The sequence below is a fragment of the Vanessa tameamea genome, chromosome Z (assembly GCF_037043105.1).
Source record: "Vanessa tameamea isolate UH-Manoa-2023 chromosome Z, ilVanTame1 primary haplotype, whole genome shotgun sequence".
Taxonomy (NCBI): Eukaryota; Metazoa; Arthropoda; class Insecta; order Lepidoptera; family Nymphalidae; genus Vanessa; species Vanessa tameamea.
The window spans coordinates 3,815,249-3,835,209 of NC_087341.1; the positions used below are offsets into that span (position 1 = coordinate 3,815,249).

At 31.9% G+C, this 19,961-nt stretch overlaps 2 protein-coding genes across 3 annotated transcripts in view; both read right to left on the reverse strand.

Annotated features, from left to right (window-relative positions):
* LOC113404191 (acyl-coenzyme A thioesterase 13-like) overlaps positions 1-19,961 on the reverse strand; it is a 216,125-nt gene that overhangs the window by 33,046 nt on the left and 163,118 nt on the right. The gene's annotated exons all lie outside the window — the stretch shown is intronic.
* Positions 1-19,961, reverse strand: part of LOC113404188 (uncharacterized) — a 37,740-nt gene that overhangs the window by 3,807 nt on the left and 13,972 nt on the right. For both annotated transcript variants that reach the window (XM_026645018.2, XM_026645019.2), the window contains one exon: positions 19,352-19,550. In XM_026645018.2, the coding sequence (XP_026500803.1) occupies positions 19,352-19,550 (199 nt within the window). The remainder of the gene's footprint in view (positions 1-19,351; positions 19,551-19,961) is intronic.

The following is a 19,961-nucleotide window of genomic DNA, read 5'->3' on the forward strand; positions in this document are numbered from 1 at the left end:
GATCTAGTTTTAAAGTTAATTGAATTGTGTCGGCGTTTGCGACTACGTTTTAAAGTAAAAATATACAAATAAATTGTTACCAGGATAACACGCTAATAAAAACTAAATTAAACCATAAGTGGATTGATAGGATACCAGGCCGTTAATATTGTGGGTGGTGGTAAGGAGTCTGCCCACTACAACGAATCAACAGCTTATCATACAGAAACGGACTAGTATACATAGTCACGTACTTACTACTCAAAACAAAGATTTTTTATGGTCTAACACTGCATAGTTGACAGTTTCCTTCATTTAGCGAAGCACTGCTTCTGAATGTAAAGTAAAAGTTCGTTAAGTTCTCGTCAAAGGACACGGACCTCCACTCAAAATAAGATTTAGGAGCATATAAGAATAAAAATAAGAAAAACATATTTGATACACGAATACTATACCAACTATAGTAAAAAAAGAAACAAAACAATTACTTTGTATACTTTTTGTCTCTTTTTAAACTGAACAATAACAACAAAAAAAAAGACAAAATTGATTTGAAAAACAATGATACTGTGATTGTTTTTCAAATCGGCTAAAAGCTATATACAAATTATGAGTTGTAAATAAATAGTAATTTCAGCAGGGATTAAGTAGGTAGTAGTTATTAAAAAACTTTAGATAAAATTTCAGAATTTTATTTTTTATTTTTTTGTATTTTAGCATTAGCATTAGCAGCCTGTAAATTTTCCCACTGCTGGGCTAAAGGCCTCCTCTCCCTTTGAGGAGAAGGTTTGGAACATATTCCACCACGCTGCTCCAATGCGGGTTGGCGGAATACATATGTAGCAGAATTTCGTTGAAATTAGACACATGCAGGTTTCCTCACGATGTTTTCCTTCACCGCCGAGCACGAGATGAATTATAAACCAAATTCAGCACATGAAAATTCAGTGGTGCCTGCTTGAGTTTGAATCCGAAATCATCGATTAAGATGCACGCGTTCTAACCACTGGGCCATCTCGGCTCATTTTTTGTATTACTATTGTTAAATTAAAATTTCGCTACAATGCAGGTGTGCAATGGAAGCTGTATTATTATTACTTTTTTAGTTCTTTCTTCTTTCAACTAACGTCAGATTAGATGTGTGGGCACAAGCACACTAAATTAAATTACTAAGACATACTATACCAATACATACATAGTGTACTGGAAATATACTACTACTAAATATATAATATATAAATTATGAACATATTTAAACAAATATGTTGACTATGTCAAGATATTTCTGTGATTTTTGTGTGGTGAAGATAAAAATTTATCAAGGCTAGAATGCATACGGTCTAAAAATATTGACTATGATTCTGGGCCAGTAAGAGGAGTATCAATACTTCCTGTGTAGATGAGATAGTAGAAATTGAGCACAACATTGAATCAAAAATGTTTGACAACCGAGAGCATAAAGCAAGACAAAAAATATTATAAAAAATTTAATATAATGAATATATTATTTTAAGCATTACCTAAAGACAGACTATATATTCAAATATTTATGTGATGCATTTAAGCATTTATCGGGTGTAAAGATTAAATATAGTATCTTTATTGGCCTGAGAACGGCGACCGAAGTTAAAGCAAAATCCTAATTTAAAAAAAATATGATTAGAGACAAAGTGCTTGCCAGATAATATTTTTTTTAAATCACTTTTTAAATTATTAATTATCTTTTTGGTTACATTTCGATATAGACTGTCCGGAAAAAAAAAACCAAAATAAAAAGCAGACTAAAAAAAATGTTTTTTGTTACCTTGTGTAATAGATGTGACAAGAGAAATATTTTCATTTTTGTCATTCTTTATTCCGCGCTAGTTGGATGTAGACAGCGACGTAATAATAAAGGCAAAAAATAGTACATCGTCAATTTAATTCATTTTTGTTCGTTATAAAATTCAGGAAAAGTTCAGAGTTTAAATATTCACAGCGTGGTTGAGTAAAAATTTTAGTTCGTTAAGAAAAACATATTGGGTTTGCGAATTTTCTAATTTAACTTACTGTGGCGCCATGAAAGCAAATCAAGCTACGGGCGATGTTTCTACAATACTGCACTGAGGGCAAGCCCTGATCACATAAAATTAATTTCATTAAAAACCAGTACTGACAGCGAGAAAGCAAACATATCGGTACACAAGACATTTCTTATTAATTAGACGTGATGCGAATTCGTAATCTCTTATTAATATTTTCTACTGTTTCAGAAGCGAAATCCTCTTGGCCGAAATATATTACATTACCGCAATACGAGCAATACATAAATGTATATAAGATACGTCTCTAGATATGTGTCATAAAGAACATATATTTCAAATAGAAAGTATGCTTATATATATATATTTCTTCCCTCGAGATCAAATAAATAGCATGAAGGTTCACTATAGCATGCAAATGGACTACAGCTAGATTTGTAGACACCTCGGGGAGCAAGTTTAAATCCGGGTACACAGCTTTTGATATAATTTCCAAAATCTCATTTACTGTTTCCCTAACTCTGAATTAAATATTAAACGGATTTGTATCTGTAAGCGTTTGCAAATATTCTACTGTTAGGTAAAAGTCTTATCTCGCCCTTAGGTGCCTAAGGAACTAGTGCCGATTATATTGTATGCATTCAAAACACATTTCATATGACTAAAAATATTACTTACTTTATTCCAAGTGTGAAATTAAAATAATGTATTAATTTTGTCAAATTAATTTAGAGATGGCATACCTACACCAAAATCCTCAACATTATCGTTTGATGCGTGTGTATGGCACAAATATCATACTATAAAATTCATAGCAAGCGTTATGATTTTAAGCAATGACTATAAAGGTAGGTATTTTAGAGTTGTAACTTCTATTGGATTTATTATTGGTACCTTTGATTATTTATATGTTTAGACTGTCAAAGCTGATAACGCGTCGGAAAAAAAAGTAGCCAACATTATTTTGCCTACTAAGTACTCGCATACTAGTTCGTTCACGTTTCAGTATTTCTAACATTTTTAGAGTTATATTATTTTACGCATATCCTAAATATAAATATTAAATATTGGACAACATCACATACTCACATCACATACAGTACTCTGATCCCAATGTAAGTAGCTAAAGCACTTGTGTTATGGAAAATCAAAAGTAACGACGGAACCACAAACATCCAGACCCGAGACAACATAGAAAACTAATGAACTTTTTCTACATTGACTAGGCCGGGATTGAACCCGCGACCTCGGACTGGCGTACTCATGCAAACCGGTGTACACACTACTCGACCACGGAGGTCGTTAAATATCCTGAATAAACAATAATTTTAATATTACAATGTGAATGTTTCAAAAATTAAATGCATATTTAAAAATAATCCGTTCATATGGTAGCTTGTAAACCCTTCGAAGAAGTGATATTGTTAAAATAATATTTATTCGTTTCGTTATATCAAAATATATATTGAGGTAAATTCATTGCTACCGCGCGTCATTGTAGCGATTATACAATAACTTATTTTATTTTAATTTAATTTCAGTAGGATAACACAGTAGATACAAAATCACATCCAAAAAATACATTTCAAAATTATATTGGCAAATGTTCTACTACAGGTAGTCTCACCATGCACTATCACATTGCACAATAGGTGTTAAAAATATAAATTAAACATAATCAATGATTCGAGGTGAGAATTATAATATATTTTTTAACTATTATATAATACGGTAATATGGTATAATTTTCTTTTTACGAGTAAATTTTAGATCATCAGCATATAAACTCGAGTCACAATCCTTAAATATTATATTTATAGATCATTAATAAATATACTGAAAATCAATATCCCTAAATAAAATCCTTGCGGGACTTCGAGAAAGCAACAAATGGCATAGAGTGATGGTATGGATTCCCAATCTAGAGATTTTTTATCTGATTTCCCATTAAATAAGTTTTGCACGACTCTAGCAAGCGATCTCAAATACCATATGATTTCAACTTGTTTAAAAGAATGCAGTGATTAACCTTGTCGAAGGCTTTTGAGAAATCTGTATATATGGTATCCTTTTGAAAGCCACTAGCAATACATTCAGAAAAATTACAAACACGAAGCGACAGATTGCATTAAGAGGGTTTACTTATAAAACCATGCTGCTGATTGTCATTTAGGTAATTTTTGACATTGTTAAATCGTAAAATATATACACGTATCCCTAATTTATACAAATTAGGGATTCGAAAACTTTAGCCATAGTACAAAATATTTAAATTGGACGATAAAATTAGTAATTAACTCTTATTGACCACATTTATAGAATTAATATATAATCGTTATGTATCTGTACAAACTTTTTATAAATAATACACTATATAAATGCAAAAGTAACATTGTCCGTCTGTTACTTTCGCGGCTAAGACACTGAATCGAATTTAATGAAATTTGGTACGGAGAAAGCTTAAGCCTCAAGAGATAGGATGCTCCTTAAGGCTTAAGCTTCCTCCGATACTATATTATACTAATAGGCCACTTTTTTTATTCACCCCTTCAAGTGGATAAAATTGGGACAAAGGTTCGTGTGTAACCTTCCACAAAATTTTCGATTGAGAATATTTAATAGTAAATGAAATTTAAGTTAATAGCTTGCCTTCATTCGTTTTAAATATTACTTTTAATATTTCAGGTATTTATTTTGTCATTATATTTGGTCTTATCTTCGCGTGACCATATAGTCAAGCTCTAGTGAATTCATTGAAACACTACTATGGGCTTGGATGCAATGGAATAAGCTTCAAAGCCTAAAAGCCCAGGCCCGGGGCATTTTCATATCAATAATAGTATGATCTTATAAGCTCACTGTAGCTGGTAATAAATATGAAAAATCCATTTCACTTAATTAATTTTTGCGAATGGAGAGATGGATGATTTTATTATTTTTATCAAATATAGCAAATAGTACCGTAGACTGTTTTGACAGTATGAGTGATCGATGTCGAAACCGTAGCAGAGCGAATTATAATTTTAAGCTTAAATTATGGAATATTACGTCGTTGGTATTCTGTGATTTATTAATAAAGTTTATATGTAAATATCATGACTGCATGCTATTATGTAATTAGCATGACATTCGTTACTTGCATCAATAATATTTATGTATTAAATGACAGGTGAACTAATGTTACCAGATTTTTATTTATAAAGACGTGATACGACTATAAGACAACAGCACAATATTTTCTGACAGTCATCGATATATTTAACTCTTAAAACATGATGCTTAAAAAATGATTCCATAAATGCTGTACATTTCCAAAACAACATTGAAACTAAAACAATACTGTTTGTGGTTCCGTGCATAGTATCACATTATTAAACTGTATACCTAGATATAATATTAGTTATATGCGGCTTCGTTTCCTCCGTCGCCGTGGTATATGATCAATCTATCTATCATATGAACAATATCCGTCCATAACAGCAACGCTGCTATATCCTCATTCATGTCACGTCAATCTTTACGATAAACGTACCATGAAATCCTATTTCCCATCGACTTAACGAAATACACAAGGGGGAAATTGATGCAAGGCAAGTGAGTTCTATATCCGTAGTAAATGGGTTTATTAAATACCTGCTTTAATTGCGTTCAACCTGCAGATAATAGTTGATTTAGGATAGTTTATGAATGTTCGTGAACAATGTTCTATTTTAAAGTAACTATAGTTTAGTGTCATTTATAGTTTACCATTAAACAAAAAGAAAACCTATTATGGAATTCATATAATATATTTTATTTTATATGCCTTTATAGTGCGCACACAGTTCCCGCCGTGCAAATAACAGATATAATAATATAATATCCCTCAGCTTTACAAAAACCCTTCCTCCTGTTCCACGGTAGATGGGAAAAATATGTAACAAAATTTCACCCGTCCTAAGTAAGTTAACTCAGGATGTTTTTCTCCTGTTTCCAATTAAGAACTAACCGATAGCCAACTTTTTACTAAAAATTATAATTTTCAAGAATCGTTTTTATTTTTACTTATATTTTTTTATCGGTAGAGATTTAAAAGAAAGTAGTTAATGTATTATATGCGTAGTTCCAATAAACGAGTTTTTCAAATAAAATGCTCTAATCAAAGGAAACAAGAGACGAATCTTCCAGCTTTCCACTGTTTAATAATGCATTGGGAGACAAATCTCGCAATAATGTTGCCCAATATTTACATCGACTGGTTAAATTACGCATAACGCACAAAAAATAATCGTATTGAGAAATCCTTCTTCCAAAATATTGGAAAAATGCTAAAAGATACTTAAAAACGCCAACAAGTACTTAAAAATACCAAAACGCTCGACAATAAGTGATTCTGACATATAAACAATCAAATATTGAAGAATATTCAAGACGTATATTGATGCCGGAGTGTGCGTCCTGAGTGATGGCGCATCAAGTACGCGGAGTCCTCCCCGCACGTAATACCGATACCGAAATGTTTGAACCAGTCCGTACTGCGAGCGGGCGTACCAAAGTCATCATGTTGACGGATCAAAGAGCGCGGTGCACCGTCACTCAAGATACATAGAACACTCACTCAAATAATCTTATCGAAGGCGCTTTCCAACCTAAGCACTTCCAACTTTATAGATAATATACGAATATAGCTGGCTACTAGTACGAGTACTAAGTTCATTCAATAATGATAACATCCTATCGATTGAATTTCAATTAATCGGAGGTTTGGTCAAGCATGAAAGAGATACTAGTAGTAGGCATTTAGATTAAGGTGCTTTATATGCCTCACACTCAACATCCGATGGGACTGCAATGAGAAGGGACCGGAGGACTTGAACGGAAATTAGTTTCAACGGAAGTGTAACAATGCCTAAATCCTGTTCTCCGTTGAGATTTTATGACAAAAAACATCAAAAACATTTATCGCATCAACCAGAAATTTAAAAGTTCTTGATTTGCATTCGTAAAGCAGAATGCCCATTTTAATATGGAACCCCGTCAATGTTGAGTTAAATCCTAAGTTGTTTTTAAGGTTATATAATATAATTAATATTTTTAAGCGATTATTATTTTTATATCAATTCTGCCAGGTTATCATAGAAACTTAACATAATCTGAAAAAATAGTCCGCTTGACCCTGTCAAATGTAAAACCTAGCTAGTTCTGTTTAAACCGTGTTTTTTAACTCGTTATAAAATGTCAAAATTCCATGCTTTTATTCCATGCGTTTTATGTGATTGCTATCAATATTGACAGTTTTGACACCTATGTTCGATTGAAAAAATGCTCGTTCTAATAACTTTAAAAAATGAATATGGGAGATACAATAAAACTAGTTAACCGTGTTATAATCTAAAATATAAAAATATTCAAAATGATTAGGAACGTTAAAAAATTAAATGTCTCGTACAATAAAGTGAAGTGAGCGAAAACTGGAAACATTTCTAATAACAATCCTAAGACTGCCTAGACGAGACGGTAATGAAGGCAATCTAAGTGAACAATGGGCAGTGTGTTCTATGCATAACGTAATAAATATGGAAACTCATCCATTTTATAAATGGCGAAGCACAGAATATAGAAGACGAGCGCCTTTAAAATAATTGTCTGAAGGTGAATAAATAATAGTATATAGTTGTAGGAAACGCTACTCAATTTCTATCATATATATATAAGGTTTTGAACTTACGAATTACAATAAGATGAATAGGAAAATCAATCGGCTTTAAATAAAACCGAGTATCAATTAATGTGTAAGTAGGTAATCTATATACCTATTTGTTTTATTAAAATATTTTTCTATGTGGCTATAAATTAAAGTCGAGGTGTCTCTGATTTAATGGTACTTAGTTTAGTTACTTCTTACTTTAGTTACTTGTAGTCGAGAGACTTTAATTATTATTTTTTATATTTATGAAACCCAAATGACCATTTTTATTATTAAAAATTATTATTTATATAAATATTATTTTAAAATTGCTGTAAATGAAAGTAAATGTAATTTTCTCAGCCCAGCTTTATAAATTATTGTAATTACAGTCAAAATCTGTTATAACGACATTGAAGGGACGACTCATATTTAGTCGTAAAAACCGATAGTCGTAACAACCGGTGATGCTTACTTTTTATGAAGTGGTATTATTGAATGTGTAGGTCATAGGTATTAATAGGCAAAATATGTATATTAATGTATGTAATTAAATTATATTTCGTTTATTTCAATCAAAACGTATACGTATTAAGAAAGAACAATGTCATTTTCCTGTATGCATAAAATCTGTAATTTTAGTTTGTTTGGAACACTTCTGTCTTGTATAAACATTTTGTAATTCACTTTGGAGTTTAATCAGCGTATCGTTATAATGCATGTGAAACTGTTCATTAAAAAGAACAATCTTGCGTAATACACTAACAGCATTGAGACCATCATTCAAAGTCGCCACTGTAAATTGTTCATCAGTTCGTCTTTTTCTTCTTGAACTTCTCATACAATATCATCTTTGGTAGCCGGTGCACAAATCGCAATAGACCTATCTACATCAATGCACTCGTCTGCTTCAGTAGTAATTGTTTACAATACGGCTCAGCTGGTTGTTCTACAGATATAATTCTCCAAATACATTAGCCAAATGTGGTCGTTTAATGCGGTATTTCGTAGTAAGCAATGTCGTACAAAGCAATATTTTTGATAAGACAGTTATATAGCATCCAGCCGGGACCTCTGATTTTGGTCATAACATAATCTTAATAACATAATCAGCCTGTAAATTTCCCACTGCTGGACTAAGGCCTCTTCTCCCGTTGAGGAGAAGGTATGGAGCATATTCCACCACGCTGTTCCAATGCGGGTTGGTGGAATACACATGTGGCAGAATTTCGTTGAAATTAGACACATGCAGGTTTCCTCACGATGTTTTCCTTCACCGCCGAGCACGAGATGAATTATAAACAAATTAAGCACATGTAAATTCAGTGGTGCCTGCCTGGGTTTGAACCCGAAATCATCGGTTAAGATGCACGCGTTCTAACCACTGGGCCATCTCGACTTTGGTCAATATAACCGATATGTTGTTCTATACGATGTCGCCATAAACGGTTTTAACTGTATTTTTTCATCAAATGTTTTATTAAAAAAACTATGTTTTATTAGTTAAATGGTGATTGATTAGTTATTTCTAAGGCTATTATTAAATATATCCTACCTAAATTGACAAGCGATTCAATATATAAAAAAACCCATATTTTAGTAAGTGCGATAAAAAATTTAATATAAAACTGTATTTCATTCCTGTCACGCGTGATTTAATAAATAAAATATAAATTAATGTCTGTTTTTCCAATTCAATTATATTAACTCATTGAAAGAATAAAGCATTTTCTATTTTAAATACTAAAACTGCATTTGTTTCCTGCACTAACAGGATAATATTTTCTTTGTCGTAAAATAGAAGTTCCACGAAGAAAGCAAAATATTCTACGTACAAAAGTAAGCAAAGGCAAACCGCTTCCTCGACTCGCTATGTGTACTCAATTTACAAGTAATACATTTTATAAAAAATCCTGGAAACAACTGCAAATTAAATCTCAATCCTTTATTTTCATGTAACTTCATATTTTAAAAATCATATATATATTTATTTCAATATTTCCAAATAATTTAATAACGCTCATTCTTTTAAAATAAGAGTTTACAAACTATGAATAACGTGATTAATTCAATTGAGGAAACATAAAATTAGCAATAATAGTATTTAGTTATAGATATAAGAAAAGTAAATAAACATTTTAACAGAGATTTTTAGCTATTTTTATTATTTATAAACAGGTCCTTTCATGACATTCTAAGTAAAACATATTAAAGTAAATCTAACCAACGCTCTTTTAAAAAATAAGTCAGGTTTATAAAAGTTGTCAGGTACATACACATTTAAGAACTCAATTGTAATCGGCTTATCTCTGTGGGAATTGTCCGTGATTCGAATACGAGTACGTTTAGTACTTAATTGAGTAGGCGATTTTTCCATGAGATGCATTTGTTGATTTGTAGGTATCAAAACACGCGTACAAGTGATAGCGTTTCTTCCGGTCGAATGTTTTAATTGATCGAATCATTTTTAAGATATTTTTCTTAAGTTCTTAACACGTACCCAATAAACAATACAACACCCACTTTAGAGCGGTACTTAATATTAGGAAACATACCAACTAAATCTAATGAAAACATTAGAACGTAATGCAACAATAATGTATATTTTATATCATATATTTGCTTGAGGGGAGAGTAAAACTCAATCAGCTTATTAAAACAAACAATGAATAACACAATGGCCGATTTGGCCGGACAGCATGTTTATAGTCATACTTAATTTTTCATTAAAATTTATATCACATATCAAATCAATTATGCTAGCTTTAAACAAACTTTCAGTTAACATATTTTCTTTCGTTTTTGCTATCATTACATAGTATAAAACAAAGTCACTTACCGCTGTCTGTCCCTATGTATGCTTAGATCTTTAAAATTACGCAACGGATTTTGATGCGTTTTTTTTAATAGATGACGTATTCGAGAGTGAGGTTTTTGTATAAAACACATGGACAATATAGTTTAAAAACACTGATCATTTTAGGAGTTTGCATTGTCTAATGAATGAAAAACTGTGAACGTTGTAAGGCATTCTGTAGTATTATATATTTAGTATAGCATTGCACCCGTGCGAAACCAGGACCGGTCGCTAGTATTATATAATTATAACATATTTTACAATGAGTTTACATGTTGCAATTTGTGAATATTGTGTTCATTATATTGAGTATTATTATATGTATGTCTGTCTAATTTGCACGTAATGTGACGTGTTATAATTGTTTCGGACATTCATGCAATCAATTTTAAGATAATTTTTATCCAAAACAAAAAAGTCTGTCGTTATACACACCACGCGAAAGCCAGACGTGTTGAAAAAAAAAACTATGGTACCTAATATAAAACCAATACAAAGAACGGGTATTCTCCTTTCGTGTTCGTAGGGAAAGTGCATTGTATTAAAATTTATAAAAGTATTGAAATATCATTATTAAGTGTATTTACAATAAAATTCTATAACTTGACGCAATGAAAATAACATCAAACAGCGACATCGTTTTACGTGACAAAGTGCGAAAACAGTGGGATCATCGAGAGAAGGACTGAAATGCAATGATTTAAACAACTATATTCAATGTAAACATATCTGTGCATGAATTACAAATAGCAGGATTGACGTGCAGTTAATGGTCATATCGTCGATTTCGTATCGATTGGAAGATGACTCGAGTCACTTACCGATATTCGGATGGCTTAAGTCAAAACCGTTCATTTAAGTTTAGTACATTTAGGTTAATTATCATGATATCTGAAGAGGGATGTTCGCAAAGGCTTTTATAAACGATTCTCATATGAAATCCACTTTTAATTTAAGCCTTTTTCCGTGCGTTTTTTTAAATCGACTGCATTCGATTTTGAACTTGTTTATTCAACTTGTTCTGCTTCTAATAGCTCGTTACGACATAACCACTTTACAAATTGCTCTAAATTTAACCTTAAACGTTTTAAGGTCAAATTTAGAGCTGCGTGCATTGAGGATGTAGGTATCGTTTACGTAGATTACGTTAGACAAAGGCATTTACGACGTACATAAGTTTAATATAATATGTATTTCAAATATTTACGTGTATTATGTACAAACGTACCTACTAGTATACGCCTGCGGTATTAAACCGAGGCAGCCTTTAAACGACAACGTGAAATAAGATATTCCCACAAAAGCAGTACTATTTATTTAAACAAAAATCAGCACTGGAAAGGCAATATAAATCGTAATGAGACTAAACAAACGTACGGAACGGCCATATTTTTTCATTAAATTAACGCAGAACAAAGATATTTAATTTCGCAAATTGCAATATCAATTACACATTACATTTACATAAAGCGATTCTATCAATTTAAAAAAACTCATCAAGTTGACAGTAATTAATATTTGGATCAGGTTTTAAATGGAAATATCTGTAACGAGTGGGGGCCGATGTTGATAAATCTCCCGTGGGTAAACGAAACGTTTCGTCCACAGGCTTACCGAGGCTTTAGTAACATAAGAGTTCAAATAGCGCGCTCTTTGAACCGCACGGACTGTTTATTCAATCTTAACGGTTTGAGGATTTCATTTTACCAACAACAGCTTTATTTTAAAAGCTTTTAAATACTTTTAAATTTCTTACTCACGTTCTGACGATATAACATAGAATGCTTTGAAACAATTTTGTTTTGCGGGTTTGTCTCGCTGTGGAATAAGAGAACAGAGACATACAAAAAAAACCCAACATAATATGAAACACATCTATAACAAAAATAAAATTCCCAAAATGTCATTAAGCTAAAGATGATGAATACGCCGATACGATTATTTCCGTAAAGCCACTGATTTAATAAATCTGAATAAAAACTACGTTTTTAAATGAATTAAATACTTTATAAATGTCTGTAGGTAGTTACGAATAAATATTTATTACTTAAATTAGAATAAATAATCTTAGCGCTTATGATCTCCATCACATATAAATCCCACACATAAATGTAAAAAGCTTCAAGGGTTATTTTTAAACGGTGCGGGTTAAAGAGTCAAAGAGAAAATAAACTCACAAAATGATAAGTTGAAACATTTCATCCCCTAACAAGCCCTCTCATAAAAATAATATATTTTATACGTAACATATTTAGTTTTATTCGACGTTGGATAAAAACTTTTTCAACTGGCGTAAAATTCGAAAACACAACGCTCGCTCGCGGTGACAAATAACATAAAAGTGTAACAAGTGATTGAATACGATGAAAACATTCTATTCCCTTTCCAACTCCGATATTTCAATTAGTTTTAGTTAATATTAGTATGGAGTGTATTACAAACAATAATTAACGTAATTATGTATTTCTTCTAATATGTTTCTATCTTTATCTCCTTTGGTTCAACTTAAGAAATACTACTAGAGTAAAATACTGTATGTTACATATACGGTGATGTTAAATGACACCAACGCATAGCAATGCTACTGCATCTAGCTTCGCGTCGCGTAGCTCGAACTTTTCTAAGGAAACTATTTAAACCTAATAAAGAATTTAGTGAATAATTTTAAACATTGCATGCGTACTGATCATGTAAGAAAGTATAAATATATTTTTAAGATGTTACATAACTTAATCAACTGCCGCCAAAGAGCACCACACTGAATGTCTTTGTCCAGCAATGGAAGGGCTAGAGGAATTATGGGAAATTAGAAATATATTACTTGCAAAGATCAAAATATTTAAAACAATTGAAAAAATTGAACCTCTACGATTATATCGACTGTATCTTGCTCGAACAGAACATAATATTAGTTTAAGTATACCATATAAACTATTCAGTCAGTGAAGCTTTCCATTAAGTGAACGTCTCTAGTAGCATAACAATAATAATTGTTAGACTAGAGACGAACTATCGCATTGTAGTCGATAACGAAGACAAAGGCACATATTCTAAGTTATTGCGCTCAGTGTAGATACAATAGTAACCTATTACTCGAGATAATTACTAAGAGAATTTAATTCTTCAAAGAGACTTATTGAATACTTATTTATTGTTCATTGAAATCATATTCAAATTTTCAACGATTGAATATTATTTGATAGTTATCTATTTTTATATTATAAATTTATAAACACGCAACTCTCCGGAACTTCGAAACTCTCCTATTAAAAATAAATATTTTTGCGTTAACTTTTTTCCTTTTATTGAAGACCGTTTTAAAACTAGACGCTACGATTTTAAGTATCGAAACTGTGTCCATAAAAATCATGTGTACATAACCGAGGAAAACGTGGGAAACCGCGTCGAAAAGCTAGTCAATAATGAATTAATAATAACATTTACAAGTAATTACATCCATAACACGACAGTAATCATCCGGAATTATGATGTACATTCCGTACATCTACGCAGTTTGTAATTTCCTATTTGTTACTGACAGTTAATATAACATTTCTCGTTCATAATAATAGTTTCCATCATCATTATATACGAATGATAATTACATTTTGGTTTATTAGCCAAATCAAATACAATATTCTAATAAAATATATAAACGAAAATTTGAAAACAAAAATCAAACCACAAGAAAAGTACACACAGTTTTTAAATTTGGAATAACATTTTTCGTCGTTTCATGGAACATAGTTTTATATGTACGCCTATCGGTTAAATAGCGATGCAAATTATTAGAAAGGTCTTAAAAGTCCGAGTTGTGATTGACGTCAACCAATGAGTTCAGTTCGTATTCATAAAATATTTCCATCCACGTATTTAAATTCGTTGGAAGGAATAAAAGGCTTTTTCTGTACAATTATTTCTCGACAGTATTTCAGGTACGATATTACGTTTTATTATATTACATTTGAATATATTTTAATATTTCAACGGGCGTCAATTTAAGGATATCTTCAAAGGAAATCACTTACAATATGCAGCGAAGACTCTCGAGCGTAACTCAAGGGTAGGAAGAATTTCATAAATCTAGCTGGTTTTCGTGAGACGTGTTAAGCACAAGTTAAGTCAGTCTGAACTATTTTGAATTAAGTTTGAGTACTTCAGCATTCTTTGTGATAAAGTTTAAACGCGGTTTTATTTGATAAAATATTTTATACTTTTTACTTACGTACGTATGTATATACAATAAATGTATTAGGTAATTTCTTCTTAATAGAACATAAATATTTAATATATTATTTAAGACGAATGTAACTTTTCATTTAAGTTGATTATATTTTGTTCACATGATTTTAACGTAACTGCAATGCAAATAAAATGTACATCGTGGGAGTTATTTTAAATTTAATCAACTTCGAACACCTTTATTATAAACATGAAAGTAAGTCTATCTGACTGTTACTATTTCACAGCCAAACCACTGAACCTAATTTAATCAAATTTGGTATGAATCAAGCTTTAACCCCACGGAAAGACATAGACAACTTTATAGGCAGAACACTTAACGACCAACTCCTAAAACGCGAGTTAAACCGCAGGCGGCAGCTAGCTCTAAACAAATAAAAGTAACATCCTCTAAATATCTCACGGCTTGGCTAACGCTTCCTCAAATTTTGAAAAGAAAGTTTTTGTGCTTATTTCACTAAGCTCAGGTGCGGTTTTGTAGATGTGGCAGATTGTCATCCGAGCACAAGACGAATTACGTACACAAAGCCCACGAATTTATAATTTAAAAGTTAAATCGTCAACAGGTACTAAACATATGAAATAGATGTCCTCTTGTCGTCTACAAATACCCGGTAACTCATTTGTAACAGGTAACGAATGGCAAATTGAGTAAACCTAGTTAACGACATTCATAACGATGCGCTTGTTGTATGTCGATTCTCATTTTGATGGCCTAACATTATTAGCACATTGATTAATTCAACGGAATGTTTGTGTTGATATGTCCGTACAATTTGCACTACCTTCGATATGCTTTGACATTTTTAACATCATCTTGAACTTTAACAGTTTATCGGTGAACTACGATCATTGTAGCGGTTTAGAGTAAGTCTAATATATAATTGAGACATAGTCAAACGACTGAGTAATATTAAAATATGTGTTAACAAAAATTGTGAATATAGTTTCGTAGAAACTATAAAAAAAAATTATATGTTGGTTAATTCTGATGACGACACGTTTTTATGGTGTCGAGCAGTTTGAAAATGATCTGCAGCATAGCCACGAAATTCGGTATATAAAGCTTTTTAAGAAAAAAAAAGTAATATTAAATAATCATATACAAAAATCAAGTATTTTGTACCTTAAGTGTCAGAATGAGATTTTGAAACTGAGAAGACTTTAATTAATCGATAAACAATAAACCAAATGGAAGCAATTTAACATAAATCATAATACTCTCTGTATTACGCTTCAATGTCAGCTAGACTAAAAAACTTCTTCGTAATACGTATTTTATATGTATATATGGGCAAAATATTCAAAGGTATGCTCTTTCAAGACAACGGTCGCCAGTACACAAGTGTCAAGTTGCCATGGTTGCTTTACACAAATAAGGGTTCGAACCGTTTGTTTCTACCCATATCGTCCAAATTTAGCGATTTCGTGACTTTTATTTGTTGTCAAATTCCAAAACATAGCTAAAGAGAAAAAAATTCAGACGACAACGAAGTCACTGAAATTTATTCGACGGATTTCCATAAAAAAAGAAAGGAAAATAGGAAGGAATAGAATCATCCCCGATCTACTGTAATAGTATCGAGTTCAGAGTAATTATATTATAAAGGAAAAATGTTTTATTTTATTTAGTTGAAAACCCTCTCACGCCGTGAAACGTTTGACTCTTTTGTATTGTTCAAACTTTTGTGAAAAGTTTTTGCATTTTATTTTATGAATACCAGACATTTTTTGTAAACTTTTAGACGTATTTAACGTATAATTTCTATTTAATAAGTTCAACATTGAGCTGAAGTTTTGCATATGTTTTCAGTGCCAGTGACAATACAATCGTACTAAATTGTACTCAGTGTCAGTACACGGAGTAAGTGCCTTCCTTTTGTTTTATCTTAGCATTATGTTTTTTATTTATTAGCATTACATGTTTTCTATCGTACGAATTCCTTCTTTCGAGTCTGATTCGCAATTAGTTGTTTCTTCTTTTACATTATAAACATACCTAATACAGAAAACTGTCTTCTCAAAACTCATTTATAAATATTTTAAAAATTTAGAACACAAAATTTGCTTTGTAGTAGATAATATCGATAACAAAATAGAATTAACGTCAGTGTTAAGGAGTGTGCCCAGTACACCGTCTCATACCATGACCACTCACTAGGACGTTTCAACAGCGTATTACATCCGTGCAAAACAGTTTTAGTGGCCTTAGCTTCCGCGTATTATCCGCGTATCCTTGTATAAAAATACCTTTGTATTGAAAAGTATGCGCCCACTAAATCGTAAAATTTCGTGAGCCAAAGAGGTACCTGCAACGCTCAATAATTGGGGTACAATACTTCAAAAATGCAATTAAAAATTAAAATGTAATCTAATGTTATACAATAAACAATACATTGCACAAATGTTAACATATAACTTTTCTATGAACTATAAATAAAATTAATGACAAAACTATTTCCAGAGTTTTATTTCATACTTGGTGTTGACTCATGTAAATACTTCAAACTAGGGTTTTATTCAGAGAGACTCTTAGTTCCTTTTTATTGCTAATTTACAAAGTACAGTCAGTTTGTCTTGAAGCTACTACCGGCTCAGAATGTTGATCCTACTGGGAAAAGCAGACAAGAAACTCGGTGTTGAATTGCAAAATCAAACTCCGTATCTCGAACAAATCCTACGACCCATCTAAACCTAAACCTTTTTATTTTCATTTATTTATCTTCACTAAGCTTCTGCTCATTAATTAATAATAATCCATTCAATTTAAAATCAATTGAATCGATACTGAAGCCATTAACATATCCTTTTGGTTTTATCACAGCTCTTCTACACAACATACAGTTAAGCTGTGTGTATATTACTGAACATTTTATCTATAAAAATAAATACATTTCCCAAATGCACATATCACGACTTCTTGACATATTATTATTTATACGCTGTGCTGTCGATATTATTATTATTAATCAACTGGATGGAATGTCTTCAAATTATATCATTTTGCTTAGAACACGGATTATCATTACATAGTATAAAACAAAGACGCTTACCGCTGTCTGTCCCTATGTATGCTTAGATCTTTAAAATTACGCAACGGATTTTGATGCGGTTTTTTTTAATAGATAGATTGATTCAAGAGAATGATCTATATGTACAATACATGCACAACATAGTAGAGAAACACTGGTATTTTGAGGTTTCTAAAGTAATGTCGTAAAATCTTAAGATTTACCGTAGTTCGAGCTTTAACAGTAACATATAAATCTCAGGTTAAGGATGACAAATCGTAAACAGAATTCGATTTTGGATTCGGAAATATGATCGATAAACATGAAGCAGGAATTCAAACGTCGCAAATAAGGTTAATTGTTCAATCGCAGCAGCGCGGTACAATTAAATAAGATACTAAGAAGAGAGTGATCTTTTCCCTGGCACTTTTATTCACTGGTAACATTAACGGTGACGTTTTAATGTCACATAAATTTATATCGAATACATACACTAGAAATAGGTATGAAGAATCAAATCTTTTGTGATTATTACTCAGCCTTATAAGAAATACAACCGTCTTATAAAACTGCTACACTTTTATATGGCGGGCAAGCAAATGGGCCACCTGATGGTTAGTGGTCGCCACCACCTGCCAATGTGCCACCGCTAACCTTTCAAACCCGAACACAACAATATTCAGTATATATGTTTGGCGGTAGAAATATCTGATGACTGGGTAGTATCTGTAGACGGGCTTTCACACAGCCCTACCACCAAGTGAGCAACCCTTGCGTACTCTTTAACGTACCTTATATCTCAGACAGCTTGTTTAAGTATTTATTCTCTAATGTTAAGTATCAGTGTGGCTTCGTAAAATTACAGCTGCCTTAAATAGCCGCTAAACCTTTCTGAATGTTGTTGTAAGTAGTATAAAAAATATATCCCGGACCTGTTGTATCAGCTCCGAAAAATAAACTTGTCTTAGGCCTCCCCTCCCTTTGAGGAGAAGGTTTTGGAGCATATTCCACCACGCTGCTCCAATGCGGCTTGGTGGAATACACATGTGGCAGAATTTCGTTGAAATTAGACACATGCAGGTTTCCTCACGATGTTTTCCTTCACCGCCGAGCACGAGATGAATTAGAAACACAAATTAAGCACATGAAATTCAGTGGTGCTCGTTTGGATTTGAACCCGAAATCATCGGTTAAGGTGCACGCGTTCTAACCACTGCGCCATCTCGGCTCGTTAAAATTATAACATACTTTGTAAAGAATTAGATATATTTAACTCAAATATTAGTGAATTTAAATTTAGTTCCCGTCATATTATTAAACATTAACTGTTTTACTTGTTTTTTTATATTTTCTGTTTTTGTTTTTATTGTAAGTTATCATTTGTTTGTATTAATTTTAAGTGTAAACTTGATTGATTTATGTTTTTCTTATATTTCTTATATTTTTTATTAAGTGTAATTATAATTGTTTATATAATATGTAAATTTGATCATCATCATTAATAAACTAATATCTGTGATTGCAACTCCGCGCGTTGCCACTTTGTTGAAAGAAATAATAGTAAAAAAATAAATACCTGCACATATGCTGTAAGCTCTGCACGCGCTTAAATCGAGATACTGGGTACAGCAGCTGGACTCTGACGGGTCCAAGCACTGGGCGCAGGTTCAGGAAGAACAAATAGCGGCCACTGCGCGACGTCTCAACAGCGTTCTCGATGAATTCCACAATCGTCTGCGCTTTAAACATCGTACAGCCCCCGAAGCAGAAGTTACCTGAAATTAATACTTCATGAATATGTTGCCTCCTTTTCAATTATATATCCACTAGTCGATTAAATGTAATTACTGATGCTTCATCTACTTAATGTTCCGAATTCGACTCTAAAGATTTTTAAAAACATTTCATCCCTGGATCTAGAAATAAAACCGGAACCTTTAGTATAAAAACTTTCTAAAACAGAAGTAAAGTAGACGTGAGTAAAAAAAAAAAAATTATTTTTAAGGGTGACGCTGAATCTCGTCAGTTAACTTCATGGAAAAGATTTAAGTGTCAATATTTTCATCGTACAAAAACAATATATTCATGTAAGTTTTTGGGATTAGAAAGCGTATCGCGCTGAAAATACACAAAAAGATAATCTATAACTTGTCGTCCACTTGTACTCGGTTTTCGACTGGCAATAC